At 40.5% G+C, this 23047-nt stretch overlaps 1 protein-coding gene across 1 annotated transcript in view; it reads right to left on the bottom strand.

The window, feature by feature from the left end:
• Positions 1-23047, bottom strand: part of LOC122554966 (integrator complex subunit 6-like) — a 96265-nt gene that overhangs the window by 50246 nt on the left and 22972 nt on the right. The window contains exons 5-7 of the mRNA XM_043700434.2: positions 17144-17272; positions 10147-10310; positions 7629-7781 (exon numbers count right to left, since the gene is read on the bottom strand). Of these exons, the coding sequence (XP_043556369.2) occupies positions 7629-7781; positions 10147-10310; positions 17144-17272 (446 nt within the window). The remainder of the gene's footprint in view (positions 1-7628; positions 7782-10146; positions 10311-17143; positions 17273-23047) is intronic.

Genomic DNA, 23047 nt, shown 5'->3' with positions numbered 1-23047 from the left:
ATTGGGGACAGGCAAGTGTCAAATACAAATCTTACCTAATGGCTACCAAAAAAAATTAATTCAATGTCCTTTCGGGAAATCTGCTACCCTTACCTGGCCTGGTCTATATGTTACTCCAGACCCACAGCAATGTGGTCCACTATTAACTGCCTTTGGGCTTTCAGGGATAAATAATAAATGCTGGCCTGGCCAGCTTCATCTCAGGAATGAACAAAAATTTAGTTTCCTTTGAAGGGTACTATTAATCATCTCTCCACCCATCCAGCAATTTATGCATATTAATTAATTTGGCTCTTTTCACCGAGAAGAAAATATCCTTATTTATCTTGATCAGATTCAGCACAAAAGACTTCAAGAAATAAAAGTCCACACTGAACCGCATCTCTCATGGCTTTGCCCACATACTCATTCTGTACATATCACTTCACATTTAACATCTACCATTCACAACTCTCTACACCTCCAAAACTGACAGATATGCAAACTCACAAACAATTGCCTCAATTTTAGCTCTTAGTAGAGGGATCAAGTTTCAGAACCATGAGGTCATGCTGCAGCTGTATAAAACTCTGGTGCAGCCGCACCTGGAGTATTGCATGCAGTTCTGGTCACTGCATTAAAGGAAGGATGTGGAAGCTTTGGAAAGGGTTCAGAGGAGATTTACCAGGATGTTGCCTGGTAATGGAGGGAAGGCTTTACGAGGAAAGGTTGAGGAACTTCAGGCTGTTTGTGTTCGAGAGGAGGAGGATAAGAGGTGACTTAATTGAGACATAAGATATTCAGAGGGTTAGATAGAGTGGACAGTGAGAGCCTTTTGCCTAGGATGGTAATGGCTAGCATGAGAGAACAGAGCTTTGAGGGGTGACAGATTTAGGACAGATGCCAGAGGTAGTTTCTTTACTCAGTAGTAGATGCATGGAACGTACTGCCTGCAAGAGTTGTAGATTTGCCAACTTTATGGGCATTTAAATGGTCATTTGACAGGCATGCGGACGAGAATGGAATAGTGTAGATTAGATGGGCTTCAGATTGGTTTCCACAGGTCAGCACAACATTGAGGGCCTAAGGGCCTGCACTGCGCTGTAATGGTCTATGTTCTAATTGTCTCTTCCTCCAGAGTATTACAACATGCAGTTAGAAGCTAATGTCCCAGAACAGAGATTTGGGAAATCCAATTTAATCACTTCCCATCAATCAAGAAATTTTCAAGAACAGAGAATTGTCATAATGCTACCTCCAATTCCAAGTACACTTATTTTTGACAATCTTGTGTGGAGCATTCTCAGATATCTTCTGGAAGTGCATATGCGCAATGCATCCCACTGGCACTTTCCATTATCTACATCAGCGACCTCCACAAAATGTCCAACTAAATTAGTTAAGACATGTTCACAAAATATTCTGGAAATTCTTTGCAAATTCAACTGTTTTGTTTCTCCCATCAGAAAAATAAGATGTCTAATTAGAATCACCTTGCTATGTTTCTCTGATAGAATATCATGGCAGATCTATAAATAGGGCTATCAAAAATATCACAATCAAAATCAACTCTCTTAATGTCGTCGCACTATTTTTTTAACCAAACACATGGTATTTCTAGCACTATATAAACAGAGGTTATAAACAGAGGTCATGTAGACTTTTTTTTTTTCCAGTTGTTCTTGCTGTACTTCAGATTTTTCTCTGAAGCATATTTACTTTTCAGTGTGGCAACCAACAGCTAAACAAAATGGAAAATTCAACCAAAAATGCAAATTCGAATTAGGCGAGAGGAAGCACCGAAAGGCTCACCATAAGCAAGCTGTGAACACGGAGGTGCGAGGAATAAGGGAGATTACACCTCAAGCTAAGTGATGGAACATTATTTAGCACTCATTCAACTGGCATAAATTATTTGTGACACAATAACAAAATAAAAAGGAATGTGGAACACTGACTTATCAATGACATCAACTTAAGTGGTCAAACCAAGAGTGTACTGCAATTGTGCTTATTTCCTCGTCTCTATCACCCCCAACCCCTATTTTAGTTTATGGCGTTGTGGTTGGAGTGCCAGGCCTCTAGGAATTCTCTGGCATGTCTTTGCTTAGGGGAAAGTGAGGACTGCAGATGCTGGAGATCAGAGCTGAAAAATGTGTTGCTGGAAAAGCACAGCAGGTTCAGGGTGTAGCTTTGCTCGCTGAGCTGTAGGTTTGATATCCAGACGTTTCATTACCTGGCTAGGTAACATAAGTGGCGACCTCCAAGTGAAGCGAAGCTGTTGTCTCCTGCTTTCTATTTATAAGTTTGTCCTGGATGAGGATCCTGGGGTTTGTGGCGATGTCATTTCCTGTTCGTTTTCTGAGGGGTTGATAGATGGTATCTAGATCTGTGTGTTTGTTTATGGCGTTGTGGTTGGAGTGCCAGGCCTCTCGGAATTCGCTGACATGTCTTTGCTTAGCCTGTCCCAGGATAGATGTGTTGTCCCAGTCGAAATGGTGGGTTTTTTTTCCTCCGGTGTGTAGGGATACAAGGGAGAGAGGGTCATGTCTTTTTGTGACTAGCTGGTGTTTGGGTATCCTGGTGGCTAACTTTCTTCCTGTTTGTCCTACGTAGTGGCAGTCCTTGCATGGAATTTTGTACATGACGTTGGTTTTGTCCATGGGTTGTACTGGGGCTTTTAAGTTTGTTAGTTTTTGTTTGAGAGTATTGGTGGGTTTGAGTGCTACTAGGATTCCGAGGGATCTTCGTAGTCTTGCTGTCATTTTGACTGGACAACACACCTATCCTGGGACAGGCTAAGCAAAGACATGCTGAAAATGTGTTGCTGGAAAAGCGCAGCAGGTCAGGCAGCATCCAAGGAGCAGGAGAATCGACGTTTCGGGCATGAGCCCTTCTTCAGGAAAGAAGGGCTCATGCCCGAAACGTCGATTCTCCTGCTCCTTGGATGCTGCCTGACCTGCTGTGCTTTTCCAGCAACACATTTTCAGCTCTGATCTCCAGCATCTGCAGTCCTCACTTTCCCCTAAGCAAAGACATGCCAGAGAATTCCTAGAGGCCTGGCACTCCAACCACAACACCATAAACTAAAATAGGGGTTGGGGGTGATAGAGACGAGGAAATAAGCACAATAACTATCAAAGAAAACATTTTAAGGAAACTAATGGAGCTACAGGCTGATAAGTGCCTAGACCTGATGAGATGCATACTAGGATTTGCAAGGAAGTAGCTGGAGGGGGAAGATGCACTGGTAATAATCTTTCTAGAATGCCTGCCTTGTAGAAAGGTCTGAGACGATCAGAAAACTACCCTTATTCAAAGAACAAGGGGAGAGGATAAAACAGTCAACAGTAGGTGTGCTAGTTTAACATCTGACATGGGGAAATGTTAGCCCCTAATGTAAAAGATGTAATAACAGGCTCACTCATGTCCTACAGGGAAAGAAATCTGTCATCCTCACCTGGTTTTGAATATGACTTCACACCTACAACAATGTGGTTGACTCTCAACTGCCCTCTGAAATGGCTGCCCAAACCATACTGTTGCATCAACTGCTACGAAGTCTCAACAAGGAGATGAGACGAGACAGACCACAGGGCATCGACCTATGCACTGGAAAAAAAAAGTGGAAACAGCTGTACCAACCTTGCAAAGTCTGCCTTACTAACATCAGGGGTTTGTGTCAAACAACAGCCTGATATTGTTTGTAAGGTATGATTCCATGTGTATGACAATATCCCAGACCTCACCATCACTGGATATGTCCTCACCTAGCAGGACAGACCCAACACTGTGGTGACACAGTGGTGCACAGCTGGGTGTGAGTTGCCCTGGTGCCCTCAACATTGACTTCAGACCCCACGAATTCTCACAGCTTCAGGTTAAATGTGGAAAAAGATTTCTGCTGCTCTCCCTTGACTGAAATTAGTGTTGAACACTTCAGGGAAACACTTGAGGATGGCAAAGGTGAAAAACGTACTCTGGGTGGGGGATTTGAATATCTATCACCAAGACTGGCTCAGCAGCATCATTACTGACCAAGTCAGCCAGGTCCTGAAGGATACAGTAGATGGTGAGGGAACCAGCAAGAGGGAAACATAGGTGACTTCATTGTTACCTATCTGTTGACTGTAGGTGCACCTGTCCATGACAGTAAGAGTGACCACTGCACAGTCCTGGTGAAAACAAAGCCCAATTCTCACACTGAGAATGTCCTCCCTTGCGCTGTGTGACACTATCACCATGCTAAATGGGACTGATTTAAAATAGATCTAGCAACTCAAAACTGGACACCATCAAGAGCATCTGAACTGCACTCCAGTACAGTCTGTAGCCTCAGAACTTGACCCCCAATCAGCCATTACCATCAAGGAGGGGATCAACCTGGTTCAAAGCAGAGTGCAGAGGGCATGCCATGAGCAGCACCAGATCTAACCAAAAATGAGGTGCCAACCTGTTGAAGCTGCCAAACAGGCCTATTTGCATGCCAAGCAGCACATGACAGACTGAGCTAAGCAATCCCACAACCAGTGGATCAAATGTAAAGCTCTGCAGGCACACCGCATCCAGTTGTGTATGGTGGTGGACAATTAAACAATTCACTACCTGAGGAGGCTCCACAAAAACCCTATCCTCAATGGCAGAAAAGTTCAATAAAAAGATAAGGCTGAAGCATTCATAGCAATCTTCAGCCTGAAGTCTCACAGCCACAGATATGTACAACACAAAAACAGATAACAAAAAATGGCAGGAGACGGTAAAGGTTATGGGCCTGAAACACTCCAGCAATAGTAGTGAACACATTTTCCAAAACTTGCCACTCCTCTAGCCAAGCTCTCCAGGAGAGTTATAATACTGGCATTGGACAGCGGGTGGACAATGGCACACTGGCTAGCATTGCTTCCTCTCAGCACCAGGGACCTAGGTTCAATTCCAGCCTTCACTGAGTCTGAGTTTGCACGTTCCCCTAAAGTCTGCGTGGGTTTCCTAATACAAACCAAAAATGTGGAGTTTAAGTCAATTGGACATACTAAATAGTCCTGTAGCGTCTAACATTGGGCAAGCCACATGGGTTAACCATCGTAAATGCAGGGCAATGGAGATAGATAGGGTTGGTGGGTCTCAATGGGCCAAACAGCCTGTCTATGCACTGTAGGGGTACTATGAACTACCTGCCAATTTGAAAAGTTGCAATGTGGAAAGTTGTCCTTCAACTAAAAGCAGGACAGATCTAATTGCCACTCCATCAGCTGACACTTGATCAGTAATAGGATCAAACTACTATCAAGCAGCACTTGCTCACTTGTAACCAGTTTGGGTTCTGCCAGAGCCATTATAGCCATGGTTCAAGCACAGACAAAACAGCTCACTGAGGAGAGTGACAGCCCTTGACATCAAGATCTCATTCAACCAAGTGTGGCATCCAGGAGCTCTAGCAAATGGACATCAGGGGCAAACTCTGATGGTTGGAGTCATACCCGTCACACAGGAAAATGGTTGCTGTTATCAAGGTCAGACATCTCAGCTCCAGCTCACGTCTGCACAAGTTCCTCAGTCATGTCAGAGGCCCAATGATCTTGAGATGTTTCAATGATCTCCCCTCCATCCCAAGTTTCGTGTTATTATCTGAAAGACCCTCGCAGATCAATCAATTTCACTATTTAAGAGAAGGGGTACTACGCTGTAAAAAGCACTGGCTCTGGGAGTAGAGTGAAGGACAGTGAGAGGAAGAAGGAGAAACAGACAGACAAAGAAGGAGGGAGTGAGTGAGATAGGCAAAGACGGACGGGGGTGGGGGGGGGGGGTGGAGGAGAGCGAGAGCGAGAGAGGGGGGAGAAGAGCAAGAGTGAGATTGGAGTAAATTTATGCCTTCGGCATCATTCTGCATTGCAATCTAGCCATGAACTAAACTAACCAATCTTCACAAAGGTATCACAAACATCAATGTGCACCCAGCCACGATTACAGCAACAGATGATTGGTGATCATACCAGTACCATCTGCACAGCTGTGCTAACACCCACGCCTAGTTATGGGACTGTTTGAATTATTAATTCCCATATAGTGATTCATTCCCATATACTGATCAAATGTAACATAGCATGCTCCAGCAAGCAGCGAGGGAGCATGCCAGAAAATGGAACCTTCTCTTAAACAGATCAGAATTACAAGTAGTTGCCAAAACATTGTTAATAAAAGTGTTTGAGTGTCATAGAGTCACAAACGTACAGCACAGAAACAGACCCTTTGGTCCAAGTCATCCACTTCAACCAGATATCCCAACCCAATCTAGTCCCACCTGCCAGCACCCGGCCCATATCCCTCCAAACCCTTCCTATTCATATACCCATCCAAAAGCCTTTTAAATGTTGCAATTGTACCAGCCTCCACCACTTCCTCTGGCAGCACATTCCATACACGTACCACCCTCTGCATGAAAAAGCTGCCCCTTAGGTCTCTTTTATATCTTTCCCCTCTCACCCTAAACCTATGCCCTCTAGTTCTGGACTCCCCGACCCCAGGGGAAAAAAAACTTTGTCTATTTACCCTATCCACGCCCCTCATGATTTTATAAAACTCTGTAAAGGTCACCCCTCAGCCTCAGACGCTCCAGAAAAAACAGCACAGGACAGTTCAGTCACTCCCTATAGCTCAAATCCTCCAACACTGGCAACATCCTTGTAAATCTTTTCTGAACCCTTTCAAGTTTCACAACATCCTTCGGATAGGAAGGAGACCAGAACTGCATGCAATATTTCAACAGTGGCCTCACCAACGTGTTGTGCAGCCACAACATGACCTCCCAACTCCTGTACTAAATGCTCTGACCAATAAAGGAAAGCATACCAAACGCCTTCTTCACTATCCTATCTACCTGCAACTCCACTTTCAAGGAGCTATGAACCTGCACTCCAAGTCTCTTTGTTCAGCAACACTGAGGGACAGTTTCAGCTGTGGTCACACCACCATGCAAAAAAAAAATGACAACTCAACCTTTGTATCTGGCTCAATGAAATGGCAGTCCCTCCACTGTGTCCCATGAGCAGACACTCAACCACCTTACCATTGCTTTTGAAAACTGAACCGCAACAGTAAAGGTAGGATACTGATTTAGTGGCAAGTTAAATACACAGCCTTAATGCCTCCTCAGCCACAGCCCGATATTCAGCAATTTCTCAAGTGCGCTCTGCCAAACAGTTATTACAACATAGACACGTCAAATTGTCAAGTACATCATGGCATTTCAGATCTGAGTTGCATACACAAGGTGGCAATGCAGTCAGTTATCACCAAGAGTTTTTAAACTTCTAAGCTGAACTACTTTGCATTTCCTGAACACGCCTGTCTTTTTATGAGTTATTTGTCTCTGACACAGCAAACATTTAATACAGCAATCAAACAGTCTCCGTAAATCAACCGGTCTTCACCTCAAACATAAGGTGCCTGAGAAAAGGCCTAAATATTATTTTCTTTGCTCATACATTTAAAACATGAAACAATAACCAGTAATCTTTACAAACAAGAAAATTAAAATTTCTAATTCATAATTAATCATGAGGACATTCTTCAATTATTTCTAGCAGGATTTCATCTGAAAGTTACTTTCAAGTGTAGGTAAACCAAAGACAAATTGTACATGGTTCTCTTACCTGCCAGCAGACATGAGGAGATTTACGTTCCAGAATAAACTGTGTTAAAGGTGAAGGTTCCAGCTCATATTTATCAAACGGCAATTTATCAATAACCATTGGGTCACAATCAACGCAGGAAAATTTCACCACAGGATGAGCGTTGCGAGGTGGCTGATTTAAGAAAGTGGATAGAAATGAAACAAGCCATGTCCAGTATCAAAATTTTACAAAACAAACCAAGTAAGCCCCAAAACAGTTTAATTTGCTACAAGACTCATTTGGTAATACAAAACTTGTGCAATGACAAAAGATTTCTTTTAAGCAAAGTTTTTCATCTCACACTCATCAGTACAACTCAAAAGAATACCAATGAAAAGGGAACATGTTTAGTCTGTATGAGAAGAGTGTGCTGTTTGATTAGCAGAAGTATTGCCATGGAGAACGCAAATTAAAACATGATTGAGTGTTAACTGTCAAACCTTATTTAAATTTAAACAGACAACAGTTATTACCCATTTCTTTCAGTTGAAACAGGCAGAGAGTACACATTATTTTAGTCTGCAAAGGACAGGTCCTGTGTATTCATTACTGTAGCTACCAGTACATAATGAACCACATTGTGAGCCCAACAGACAATCTGAATTTGTTGCCAGTCTAATTGTTCACACACAAGAGATTATTAATGAAATCTTGTCCAATTACAAAATCTCACCAAGCAATGGACCCATTAAGCATGAGCTGGTTGGAAACAATACATTGCCTGTTTGGAATAGCACAATGGATATGCTGGTTAACAATTATCCAATTTTTGGGGCACATCACCTACATACCACATAAGCATTGAAAATCACCTTCTGACTATTCAATTATGCATCATGTAGAATATCTTTTTGGCTCTATAGCTGTATCCAATTAGTGGTGAACTCAACTTACATTGCTACTTCACTGGAGCAGTGTGAAACATTATGCTTCACCTATTGATCAAACCTGCGAGAGACCTTACTCTTGCAGGAAAAATGTGCATTTTTTTCTGAAGCAAAACTGGCAACCTTAGACTTGTTCATCAATTTGAATGATAGATAGTGAGCTGATGAACAAATCAGGGGAGCAATCATCAAAGAGGATGGCTTTGATGTGAGCTGAGCATCTATTTTGCAAGGTCAGCAAATGGTTTCAGCCCAACTTACAACGTTGCTGATAGGGACTGTTATAGTGCATGGAACTGCAAGAATCCCAAACTATATGCAATCCATGCTTGCAGTTGACAGAAGAGGAAAAACCCCTGGCTGGGAGTGAAGATAGTCCAGTGGTAATGTCACTCCACTAGTAACCCTGCAGTCAAGACAAATGGTCTGAGTACATAGGTTCAAATTGCACAACGGCAGCTGGCCAAATTTGAATTCAGTCAACAAACCTGGAATATTGATGGTGAGAAAGTGAACGATTATTGACCCTCGTTTACAAAACAAAAAAAGAGTCCTTCCCAGTGAAGGATATTTGCTGTTTTGCCCTGATCGGGCCGACAAGTAATTTCATATGTACATAAATGTGGTAGACTCTTAGTTGCCCTCTGAAAGGATCTTGCAAGCAACTCAGTTCCAGAGCAATTAGGGACAGGCAAGAAATACTAATCTTGCCAGCCATGTCTACATCCCATCAGGAAAAAAAAAGTATTTGACTGGTCCATTTCAAAAGGTGAATTTGAGCACATGATGGAGTCCTTAAGGTGTGAAAGAAAGTACTTGCACGCAGTTACAGATTCACAATGCAAATGCATCACCTCCATATCAGGAGTATCTAAGGTGGATGAGGTAAGCTGTCATTTCCTCAGACAAGTTTCTCTTGGAATCCAATGAAGTTGGTTGACAGCACCAGACCTAGAAGGGATCACATTGCAACACTACCTCTGTGTATACATGATGTCATTAAAACCGCACTCAAATGCACATGATGTTCCCTTTTCTATTGGTGTTTCTTCAAAATCATTCTGATGAACCCAAGATGAAAATCTTGAACAAAATGGTTTTTCTTCCCACAATTCTTTCTAACAGTCATTCTAGAATTTGTGTACGCATATTAAGCCTTTTAAGTATTTCGTTTAAGGATCAAAGAAAAAAATCAAATGGGCTTTGCAATATTTACACACATCACATTTTGCAGGAGCTCTTTTTAGGAGAATCTCAAACGTGAGTAATAAACTGAGCTTAATTTGTTATATTAGAGGTACCAGAGAAGTCTGCAAGAATTTGTTCTACTTTGTTTTCCAGATGGCAAGATTTGGAAGTGGTGTGCATACAGAGTGGGAAACCTCAGTCCAAACCTCTGGTAGCAGTAGGATAAAAGTGGTTTGGGGGGTCTCATATACACACACAAGCAGTCAAACATTGCAAGATAGGAAGGCAAAAAAAAGTAGCATTCTTTCAATTGCCATTTTAGATAAAGATATACACACGAATACAGTACTTGAAGTTAATTAGTTAATATATAAAATGTTTTGGAGGCAAATAGATGTATTAGTAGATTGGCAAAAACTTACTAGGGTTGGTGAGTTTTGGTCTGGCCAGAATGATTCTGGGATCGGCCAATGTCCAACTGGAACACCAGTTTTGTGGTTGGGCCGTACATAGATGAGTTTGTGACAACTGTGCCAAAGTTGTGATCCAAACGGAGGGGCAGATTTAAGAGCATCAAGAATACCATCTAGACAAGATTAATAAAATGTAAGTGACAGACAACCATACTTACAATTATTTGGTTTAATTTACTGTAATAGGTTCCTTAATGATAACGTGTTAAATCAGAGTTTGTGAGAAGATTTGTAGCTCGGGTGCTCGTTGTTGTGGTTCTGTTCGCCGAGCTGAGAATTTGTGTTGCAGACGTTTCGTCCCCTGTCGAGGTGACATCCTCAGTGCTTGGGAGCCTCCTGTGAAGCGCTTCTGTGATCTTTCCTCCGGCATTTGTAGTGGTTTGTCTCTGCCGCTTCTGGTTGTCAGTTCCAGCTGTCCGTTGCAGTGGTTGCTATATTGGGTCCAGATCGATGTGCTTATTGATTGAATCTGTTCAGATTCAATCAATAAGCACATCGATCTGGACCCAATATAGCAACCACTGCAACGGACAGCTGGAACTGACAACCAGAAGCGGCAGAGACAAACCACTACAAATGCCGGAGGAAAGATCACAGAAGCGCTTCACAGGAGGCTCCCAAGCACTGAGGATGTCACCTCGACAGGGGACGAAACGTCTGCAACACAAATTCCCAGCTCGGCGAACAGAACCACAACAATGTGTACAATCATTTTCTACACTGACTCACTTCTAATTACAAGGGAGTTGGATAAACTAGGCGACTCAATGAACAAATTAACTGAGAAATTTGAGAATCTTGGGCTCAAATCTAACCCAAGCCTAGACAGTCAATTAACCCTCAATGCTGATTTTAAGGAACTTCTGAAGTGTAAGAGCTGTCTCTAGTTTTAGAGAATGTAGCAAAAATTTAGCACTAGCAATTCAACTACATTTTTGAATATAACAGCTTAAAATAAAATAATATAATTAGAAAAGACGATTAAGAATTAGATAAACAAACCAAACATAAAAGGAAGATCAAACAAGGCCAGATTTAATTAGCTTACATCATGTTACAAGTTAAAAGTTCATAGTGTAAAAAAATTTAGCAATTAGTCACACATTTCTGGGTAAGCAGGGTCTTTATTATCTTCACAAATTAAGTTAGCAATTCTGGGAAAGAGAATTATAAAATGCTATTATGATATATAGACTGATTCCTGTAACTGACAGGAATAAAGATTGTATTGCAGGAAAATAGTTTATTTGCATTTCTATTTGAACCACCCCTTCTTATGAAGCCATCCAGATAATTCAAGGTGGAGCTTTGTCTCGAATATATTTTTCCTGACAGAAGGAAACAGTCCAGTTTGAGAAGAGATGTTTTGGCCAAGGTGTTTGCTGCAGCTCCATGAATTGACAGCCAAGAAAATAAATGTTAGCTAGCCCTACATTTCAAGGAGAGAAAATATCAACTTGATTGTGCACCTCGTAGAATGCAGAATAAAGTTCTATATCCCCATGGAAGAATAAGTCAAAGATCTATTCCAGCTTGAGGAAGAAATCTGAAGTGGCCCTTAGAGCCTGAAAACAGTCACACAACCTAGCTTTGAAAGCTATGGAAAGGGCAATTGGATATGTCAGCAACCCAAACAAGGTGCAAGACATCCCCATTCAGGTCATCTGTGAACATAAAGTGTAAGATCGCCTCAAGAAAATGTGAATGACAGCAGAGGAAAGCAGAAACAAAATAATGTCAGAATCATTTCAGAATAACATGCCATCTAAGAGGATTCTTGAGGAAGTGAATAAACTAGGAGCTCATATTAAACAAACTGAGGAAACTAACAAATTGAAGTGATTTTATAATCCACGTTTGACAAAACTACAGGTACTAGAGCTGCCTTTGGTAAGCTTTGTTTTTGTAAGAACATAAAATATTCTGTCTTTGATCCAGTGTTCAAATTTCTCCTTTAAACATGAACAGTACCTAGTGGGAAATGTAGTCCAAAACTATTCCTTACAAAACATTAAATTTGACCCGTGTACTTGTGTGTGGGAAATGCTTAATATGTTGGTGCACAACATGGTTATGTCTGAACTGGGTGCACTTGTGGACAAAGTGTGCCTTGAAATGCAGTGAATTTTATTTTCCAGCATTAACAGCCTTAAAGAGCACAAGAACATTAGAAATTTCATGAACATCAATTAGGCGTCCTATAACAATGGAGGAAATTCATTCAGTGCTATTCACTTGCCTACGAACGAAGACAATTGAGAATTAATGGCACACCACAACGTGTGTCTCAGTGAAGTATTAGGACAACATGGGGCATCAAGCAATTCAAAACAGAAATCAAAAAATCCTCAATTCTAAACAACAAAAAGTTAGCTTTTATGTTCCATGTCAAGATGCTGTGCATTTTTAACAATTTCTTTGCATTATAAACATCCTCTCTTCGACAAAAAGGCATAAGACCATGTGTTATCAAGGTAAAATGAGTAAATTAACAGAAGGTGAAAACATATCTTGTGGAATAAGTGATTACCTCGTAGGTAATTTCACCGTTTTTGACAGACCAAGTATCTTTTTCACGTGCTTCATCAAGGCAGAGGTGTTTCAAAAAGTAAACAGTACAAAGGAGGCATTAGGTTTCAATGCAATTCAAGATGGTTTTCGAAAGGGTTTAAAAATCTGACCTAATGTTGAGAAAACTTTTGTTCAAAATCAGGAAAACCATTTAACTCCAAAATGAAAACATGCAGAGTTGAAGTGATTTCTACATTCTAATGACTCCCAAAAAAAGTTTCCTGATCAATTGACTGATGCACACAAACACCCTACAATTTAAGTCAAATGCAGATGTCTGACACTACATACAAATTGTCTTTCTCTAACGGAGACAACTGAAGTTCTTTGTGGACTATGGCTAATTAATATCAACGACTGATCAGCAAAGTTTGTGAGGAGATCGAGAATCAATGGTAATGGTTTCTCCCTCAATCCCGAATTATTCTAAGAACACTGCTGTGGCCATCAGTTGAAACAGTTGAATTATAGAGCCGTATTGAATTCAAGTACCTCAAAAGAAGTACTTCTCACAAAACTGTTGCTTCACTCCTTCATATTCACTCCAAGTAACAGTGCTGCTTCAACATTTCTCTTGGGTAGTTCTCAATTATGATCTGTCTTTTTTAACAGAACGGTCGAGAATGATTCAAGTGTTACCCTGCTGCCACTAACCTCGACCTTTTGTGCATGCGTGCAAATTATGGAATTTGTACTCCCTATAGACTTAGAAATATAATCTACAAAATCGTCACACACCAAGCATAAAAGTTTTAGGAACCAAAATATTGAAGGAAACAGTTCAAGAAGGTAAACACAGCTTAGAAAGGCTATTTATTCTGTGGTATTTCAAAGATCCATGAACCCCCCTAAATGTTACTAAAACTTGGTTCTGACCTAACTCCAAATACTCAACTCCACTACTCAAATCAGAAATCTGTTTTCCATGCTACTTTGATCTTGCACTGGGTCTTTTAATTGGAGTTAATTTTCCAGATCTACTTCTTGACCATAATAAGGGCACCATGTGCCTCTACTAAATTTAATGTCAGTCACCTTCCTTTGATTCTCAAGTCTTTCCTACAAGTTCAGAGGAGACTCCTCTTTTGAATGGCTCATTCTGATTAATAGACTGAATTGAACACTAACTAGCATGCTCTTGTTGGAGCTAATTGATGAATTCTGAATGCATTGTACTGATACTGCTGGTATGACACTTAGACCTTATTTACCTCAATTATTCGTCTGCACTGATTTGATGACCTTACTACAGCTTCATATCTTTGATCTTCAGCCATTATTTTGACACCATAAAGAGAATGAAGGGCCTTTTCCCTTACTTGCTAGAAGCAGTACTTGACATTTACTCCAAGAGGCTCCGTTAAGTTTTGTCTTATACACTCCATCAATCCAACTTCCTATGTACTGCACAGCAGCATTCAGCCTCTGGTTTCCTTGTTAACTTGCACCATAAATCGCAGGATCCCTGCAACATGAATTACTAAGCTCGATATAGCTGCAGCAAGATTAGAACGGATTAAGGTTGATGCACTAAATTCACCAATTTCTGATAATTAACTTCAGTAGGAAGACTAAGGGGTTGCAACTGTTTCAGCTTTGACAACACTAACAACAAAGTGGTATAAACTATCTAAAAATGTGTCAAGATTGCACATCTTCTTTATAACAATAAGAAACGTAAGAAATTGGAATAGATTTGGGCTTTTCAGCCCCTTGTGCCTGCTATCCCCTTCAAAAGAATCGTCTGACCCAACATTCCTAACATCATATCCTGCCCTTTGTCCCATAAACATTGATTGCCTTACTGATCAAGAATCTCAGCCCTAAATACAGGTATCACCAACCTTTCGAATGTTCGCTTTAACGAAAGACTGACATTAGTACCTGTTTTTGCAATTTTTGCTTATATGAAAATGGCGCTACTTTCTCCATTTAAATAATGCAATTTGGCTTTACGTTGTTTCTTGGGAACACTCTAGTTTCGGATAGCAGGGGGATTACCCGTATATATACAAGCACTCTGTCCCCACAGCTTTGTGTGACAAGGAGTTCCAAAGACTGTCAACCCTTAAGAAATTCCACTTAGTCTCATAATAAAAGGGATACTCATTTAAGACAGAGATGATGCCCTATAGTCCTCGACTCTCCCATGTGGCAAATGCCCTCTCAGCATTTACCCTGTCAAGCCTCTTCAGAAACCTGTAGGTTTCAACAAGTTCACCTTTCATTCTTCTGAATTCCAGTGAGAACAGTCCCAACCCTAAACCTTTGCTCCTAAGACAATTCCTCCATTCCTGGTTTCATTCTAGTAAACATACACTAAACATACTCTGACCTGTATTGAAATTAATACTTTTCCTTTGGTAAGGGGACGAATCTGTTCACAATACTCCAGGTGTGATCTCACCAGTCACTTGTACAGCTATGCCAACACTTCCCTTCCCTTGAAATAAAGGGCCAACATGCCATTTGCCTATCTGACTACCTGCTGCACCTGTATCCTAGCTTTCAACGTTTCATGCACTGGTTCTGCTCTTTTGTTCTCCCTTCCAAAATCAACTTCACATTTTCCCCACCATTATACTCCATTTGCCAATTCTTTTACACACTTATTTTAAGCCAGTGATAGCTCTCTGTAAAATGTTTGCATTCCTCTCGCAATCTGCCTTGACATCTATTTTTGTGTCATATGCAAATTTGGCTCAGTACATTCACTTCCTTCCTCCAAGCCATGAACTAACATTGTGAAGAATTACAGTCCCAGCATTGATCCCTGTGGCACCCCAGTGATGACGGGTTGGTAACCTGTGAAAGAACCCCTCATCCCTATTCTGGACTGTTTCCTGTCTGTTGGCCATTTCTCTATCCACATCAATATACTACCCATGTCTACTGATTCCCCTCTACCCACTCTGGTTGAGAGTTCCTCAAAAAACTCGAGATGGAAAGGACTTTCCTCTCATGAATCCATGCCCACCCTGCTTGATTAGATTATGATTTTGCAAATGTGCTCATACATCCTTATTAACTGATCGTAACATTTGTCTACCAACTCATGTTTGGCCTATCAGACTATAGTGATCTCCTTTTTGCCTCTCTTCCATTTTGAATAGGAGTATCACATTGGAAGTTTTCCTGGCCTCTGGTGCTTCTCCAGATCCAAGGATTTTTGGAAAATTACAACCAATGCATCCATATCACTGCAGCTACTTGCTTTAGGCTCTTAAAATCTAAACCATCAGGTCCAAGGGACTTAAGCCCTTTACCCTATTATTTTGTCTTATGATGGTTTTTCATTCCTACCAGACATTCTTTACTATTAACAGGATGTTTCAAGTATCTTCGACCATAAAGACTGATGCCAAATATCTGTTTGACTTCTGTGCCACTACTTTGTTCCGCATAACTATCTCCCCAGATTTATTTGCTCAGAAGCCTATGTTCACCAAGGCCACTTCCTTTTTATATATTAGAAGAAGCTCTTTTTGTCAATTTTGATATTCATTACTAGTTTGCCCTCGTACTTTATTTTCTCTCTCTATCTTCATGAATTGTTGGAATTATTTTTAGAATCTATTAGATGTGGTGAATACCTACAAAACTTATTTTTCCGGCAATTTCAAGGCAATACGTATTTTACATGGAGGACACTGAATTTCAATAAAAAAGCAGAAGCATCTTCCACCTTGAAAATATTGCCATGTGCCTTAAACTTTAGTCCTGCATAACATTATCTTAGAATCAAATGAACACTCGCCACAGCAGTTCCAATGCCCCTTTATTGCATCACAAAACAAAGCAACCATCACATTCACATGACCAGTGAGAATACACAATATTGAATGGTGGTCTGAAACCAATTCAACTTTGTGGCTTGCTGGACAGAATGGCAGGCAAGCTCAAACACTGCATCCTTGTTAAATAATTTAATAATAGGGTACATACAGGGAAACTTTTCTTTCCTCTGTGAGGTGTATCCAGAACAAGGGTGACTAACTGTGCAATTAGAGGCTGATGGTAAAAGCATTTCCACAACAGAAAGGGAAAATCTGGAGTGCTCTCATCTGCTGTGCCTCAATCAGTTGAAACTTTCAAAATTAAGATGGAAAGGTTGTTGTTCAGCTAGTATACTCATGGTTATAGAACCAAAGCAGCAGGTCGAGTTAAGATCCCGATCAGACACAATCTAACCAAATAATGGAACACATTTGAGATGATTTTGCTGTTCCTATGCTCTGACATTCAACCAATCCATTTTTAATGGCACCCTAAGTAGATAAAACTTCGGAGAGCTAATCTCAGCCTCGGCTTGTGGAACAAAATCATAAATACAAATTATTTAAGTATGTTCATTTAGGTAAAAGGCATAACTTACCTTCTCCAACAGGTGCTGGATCTGGGCCAGTTTTTTCAAAGTTAAGCACCACTCCACTTTGCACTTTCTGCACAAGTGATTCCAGACACTGGAGTAACATTCGCTGGGTGCACACACAATATGAACGACCTGAATAATTTTTTTAAAAGAATGCTTTTAAGAACTTGTACAAATATTATTTCAGACATACGAAATACACATTTGATCAGTTTCCAGATTTCTACATTAACAATTTCAGCCATTCATTGAGAGTGGACCAATTTTTATTTAAAAATCAGTGAAATGACAATTTTATAGGCAATACTCAAAAAGCTCACTGGAAAGATTTACCATAAACAGAGGTGAAATAGAAAACTCACATGTGCATCAGAACCTCATTCAATAAATGATATTCAGAACTGAAAAGCAATCAAGTAATCTTCAACTAAGGCTCAGTCGAGCACATGAAGTTAAAAGCATCATTCTGGTATTTTTAATTATCAAAAAGGTCTGAAACACCAAGGATAGTGCAAAAATGATTTGCTGGAATGATCTAGAACTGGGGGACCTAGACTGAGAATTATGGCCAGACCATTCAGGAGAGACATTAGATAGCACTTCAACACACCGAATGACAGGTGTTTGGGACTCTCCTCCACAAACAGCAGTTGATGCTTGATCATTTGCTCATTTTAGATCTGAGTGGGAATAACAAACACCTGGATATTTGACCCTTTGAAAACAATGCTTCCCACGTCACTGTGTAACAGTAGCAACCTCAAGTCGACATCAGTGCTGTGGAAGACAAATCAATTATCCACAGGTACATCTTAGAGCAAAATTACAGCCATGTGCACTACTGGTAGGCAATGCCTTATAAATTTATCTACTAGGGGTAGAGTATTTATGTACTCTGAAAGTGGACATCTCATCAGGACCAGATGAACTTTATCCCCAAGTTCTGAAGGAGATAGCAGGGGAGATTTTGAGGTATTTGTGAAGCTCATTACCAATCACTGGAGTGAGAGTCCCAGAGGACCAGAAAATGGCTATTGTAACACTCCTGTTTAAGGAGGGTGGTGACAGGCAGAAGATAGGAAATTGTAAACTGGTAATTCCCGACCTTAGTCATTGGTAACATTTGAATCCATTATTAAGGATGAGATTCTGAAATGTACATCATTTGTTAAAACAGAACTGAGTCAGTACACTTCTGTCAAGGAGAAGTCACACCTGACAAATTTATTACAATTCTTTGAGGTGGTAATGAGCATGTTCGACAAGGCAGAACCAGTGGACATGATCAATTTGAATTTCCAGAAGGCTTTTGACAAGGTGTCACACAGAAAAGAATCCATGGTGTTAGGGACAAGGTACTGTCATAGATCGAAGATTCGCTGACTGGCACAAGGCAGAGAATGCTGGATAAAGGGGTTTTCCCAGAATGGCAGCTGGCGACTAGGGACGTTCTACTCTGAGCACAATTGTTCATGTTATACATCAATGATCTAGAAGAAGGAACGGAGGGCGTTGTTGCTAAGTTTGCAGATGACACTAAGATGGGCAGAGGGACAGGTAGTATTGAGGAAGCAGGGAAGCTGCAGAAGGACTGGGACAAGCTAGGACAGTGGACAAAGAAGTGACATATGGAATATAGCACGGGCAAGCGAGAGGTTATGCACCTTGCAAGGAGGAATAGAGACATTAACTATTTTCTAAACAGAGAAAAGCTTTGGAAATCCAAAGCGCGCAGTGACTTTGGAGTTTTTGTTCAAGATTAGAGACTAACATGCAGGTTTTTTGGGCAGTTGGGAAGGCAAATGCAATAGTAGCATTTATTTCAAGAGGACTAGAATACAAGAACAGGCTTGGACTGCTGAGGCACGTCTAAGGCTCTGGTCAGACTGCAATATTGGAATATTAAGCGCAATTTTGGGCCCTGTATCTAAAGAGATCCATAGGAGGTTTATAAGAATAATCCCAGGAATTAAAGGCTTTCCTTATAAGGAGTAGTTGGAGTCTCTGGGTTTATACTCCATGAACCTGAGAAGGATTTGGGTGGGGGTGGGAAGGTAATTTCATGGAAATGTGTGAAATTCTGAGAAACTTGGATAGTGGACATGCTGCACTAGTAGGAGAGACTATTACCTGATGGCAGAGCCTCAGAGTGAAGGCACTACATTTTAAATCAAGATTGAGGAGGAATTACTTCAGTCAGAAGATGATTAAGCTGTGGAACTCATTACTGCACAAGGTTGTGGACACCAAATCACTGATGATATTTAAGACAGACAGGATCCTGATAAGCAAGAAATCAAGGGTTACAGAGAGAAGGCAGGAAAATGGAGGTTGAGGAACATATCGGCCTTAATTCAATGGTAGAGTAGACTCTATGGCCTAATTCTGCTCATGGATGTCGGCTAGAGTCACAGATGTACAGCATAGAAACAGACTCTTCGGTCCAACTTGTCCATGCCAACCAGATATCCTAAATTAATCTAGTACCATTTGCCAGCATTTGGCCCCTATCTCTCCACACCCTCCCTATTCTTATAACCATCCAGATGCTATTTAAATGCTGTAATTGTGCCAGCCTCCACAAATTCGCCTGGCTGCTCATTCCATACACGCACCACCCTCTGCAGGAAATTGTCGTCCCTTAGGTTCATTTTAAATCTTTCCTCTCTCACCTTAAACCTATGCCTCTAGTTCTGGACTCAATCATCCCAGGGAAAAGATCCTGTCTATTTACCCTATCCATGCTCCTCAATTTTATAAACCTCTATCTCTGACACTCTGGGGAAAACAACACCATCACCAGACCATGGCAACACGACGCCTGGAGGAAGAGCGACTCATCTTCCGCCTAGGAACCCTCCAACCACAAGGGATGAATGCAGATTTCTCCAAATCAACAGACGTGAGAATATATATGTTATTAAAGGTGTATTCATGACAGCAGTGATGAAATTATTCCTCTAACTTTTCCACTCTTTGACAAAACAAGTTTTTACTCATTTTAGAGAATGGGTTTCGTCAATTCGGAGTATCCCACTATTTATATCTAAAAAGATTTGAGAGCTTACTCTTAGGTTTCTTCAAGAACAAACAGTTCACAAACATTTTCTCCCCAGAGCTAAGGCAGAAATAAGATAATATACATCTGGCCGCACATTTGTCAGAGCCAAATACACACATACTATTGGCAGACCAAGAGCACAGGCTGGCAAAGATTTTTCAGTTCATGAAAATTAAAGTGATAGTGTTAGTTGTTCCTTGACAGATCTCTATATGATAAGCCAAGGTTTGGGCCATTTAGTTCAGCTGCTTTCCTGGGTATAGGTGTACAGCGTAGAATTCCTTGATGAAAAAGATCTCATTTGCAGTCACTTTTCTCTCAGGGTGGATAACTTTTGCTGAAGTGGACATATGGGAGAGATCGCACGAGACAGACAGCTTGTCAGGATTGTTGTCAGTACATATTCTCAGACTCTCCCCACCTACTCAATGAGGCCCTTCAAATCTCTCATTTGCATATTTCAGACAGAGATTCTATTATTTCATGTCTGCGACAGGTTTTGTCTGCCAAATAGGTGATTGCACTTAATGTCTCATCTCAGAAACTCAAAATTTCAGGGCTGTGCCAATCAACAGGAAGAGAGATTTTGCACGCTCATTGGTTTGACTGGATTATTTTTAAACGTCACTTCACAGAATGCAAAGTTTTAAGAATTGCAGTCGTGAGTCTGGACAGCTTTTCTTTTCCTGAAAAAAAGTTCTGTAAAGAGACTGATGTTTTAAAACACATTCAGCCCGTGACAAGGTGAAGGCAATTTATTAAGTTTTTTTGTTTCAAGCAAATTGAAAATCGTCAAGAGATATTCACCACAAGTTCAGATATCAAGACTATGCTGCTGACAAGGCCCCATAGATGAATGATAGCAGTTGGTAACTGCACGGTTGGCCTAGCCATCTATCAGACCTGGTCTGACATCAAGCAATCTTCTTAAAAGTAGTTCAATATTTAATAATCATTCTCGAAGATAGTGATAACCTCAAGATCTTTTTATTCACAATCAAATACCACCTTCAAACCCTTTCATCCAATCTGCCAAGCATGAAGTGTGGGGAACTCCCATGATAAAGGTCTTTTTCCACAACAATTCAAGTCAACAATCATTATTCTTATTGTTACATTTTTCGATCCTCACAGCAATTTCCCCAAGCCCACTATCATATTACGCAAACTCTCAATGTCAAACAATTCTGTTTTTGCCTTCGAATAGGAAAACTTGCAAATTCCAAGTTCCCCCAGTGCATGACTCTTTCCCTTCTTTAACTTGTTCGAAGAACATGTGACCAAACAAGCTTTTGGTATCTGCCTCCTTTTTTTGCCTTTCCAAGTTTGACACTCATTTCACACCTGCCCAATTTCAAAATATTTCAGATGCTCATCCACAGGGATGAATGTAAATGCAGGTGTACTGTGGGTTATAAGCACAAATTAAACTTAATTGATTCTATCTGAAACATTACAGCAAATTGTACACCAAAAGTCGACAATGATGCATACTGAACTTACAAGAAATTTATAAAGTGTTCTGTGACAATAGTCTCACTCTTGCCTGGAGATGCAATTAACAAAGCAAATAGAATGCTGGGTTTGTTCACTGTACCAAAGTACAAATCCCTGGAGATCGTGCTTGGGTTGGACGATTGCAACAGAAATCCATGGATGAGAAAAGTTCCATCAATTTTGTTCTTGCGCCACTAAAATGGCACACAGAGGAGAAGAGTGCTTAAGTGCAAAAGCTATAAAAGCTATAAAACAAGTTTGACATATTCAAACTTGACCATCTGCAAGGCTACTCTGCTTGGACAACATCTGCATGTGCAGAGACCCTTCACAGCCTAGAAAGACAATTTTGAAATGTCAATGTTGTAATACAAGAAATGGGACAGCCATTTTGCAGACAGCAAAGTCGCACACAACAGCCATGTGATAGCTACCAGATACCTTGCTTTTGGTGATGTCGGTCAAACGATAATTATTAAAAAGGGGAATGGGTTGAATTTGGCCATTCACTTGGCAAATTCTGCCTTAGGATCTTTTGCCTCCACCCAAGGGCATAACTGAAGTTAACATCTCATCTAAAATACACTACCTCTAGCTGTATTACTTACAGAGGGAATGCAGAGGAATACAATCTGCGTCACTACCACAGTGAACAAGTGTCAACCTGGATTTTGTGGTGCTATCTTACAGCAATATTTGCCAATAAACCATGGCAGACACTATTGCGAAAATAATGTTTTTTAATATTGCAAAGCAACCCAGAAAAGGATGATTAAAGGATAAATTCATAATGAAGAGTTCAAATTAATTATCAAGAAAGGTTTTTCACCCAAATGAAAAATAATAAGGTTAATTAGCAAAAGCAGAATAAGGTTAATATGAGCTCTTGTAGTACAATGATAAAATCCCTTCTTCTGAACCAAGAGGTCTGGATTCAAGCCCCAACTGATCCAGAGGTGTGCAAAACGCCTCTGAACAGGACACGTAAAAATGTTACTCGTCTAACGGGAAATTTAGGATACCTTTGGAATTAGTTGCAATGAACTGATTTACTTTTTCTCATCCTGCACTTGTTTTGCTCCTCAGGGAGACAGCAGCCTAGCTGGATACACCCATGTTGATGATGAACTAAGAGAAGTCAATCCCAGAAGGGAGACAGAAACAGCACACTTGCCAATTATATGGCAATTAACCAAGAATAACATGATCATACTACTTTAATTGTCAAAGTTACTTAACTAATTAACTTTGTCAAGATCTCAATAGTTGTCTCACATAGGAATATTAGGCTATTATACAATTTAGAAGATCACACCTGCAACAATATTTAATTAAATGCATCTTTTGCA

The sequence above is a fragment of the Chiloscyllium plagiosum genome, unplaced genomic scaffold (genome assembly GCF_037043375.1).
Source record: "Chiloscyllium plagiosum isolate Xiang-an unplaced genomic scaffold, Cpla_swu_hap1 HiC_scaffold_12, whole genome shotgun sequence".
Lineage (NCBI taxonomy): Eukaryota > Metazoa > Chordata > Chondrichthyes > Orectolobiformes > Hemiscylliidae > Chiloscyllium > Chiloscyllium plagiosum.
Note: the sequence above shows the minus strand (reverse complement) of the source record. Positions and strands in the feature narration are given on the sequence as shown.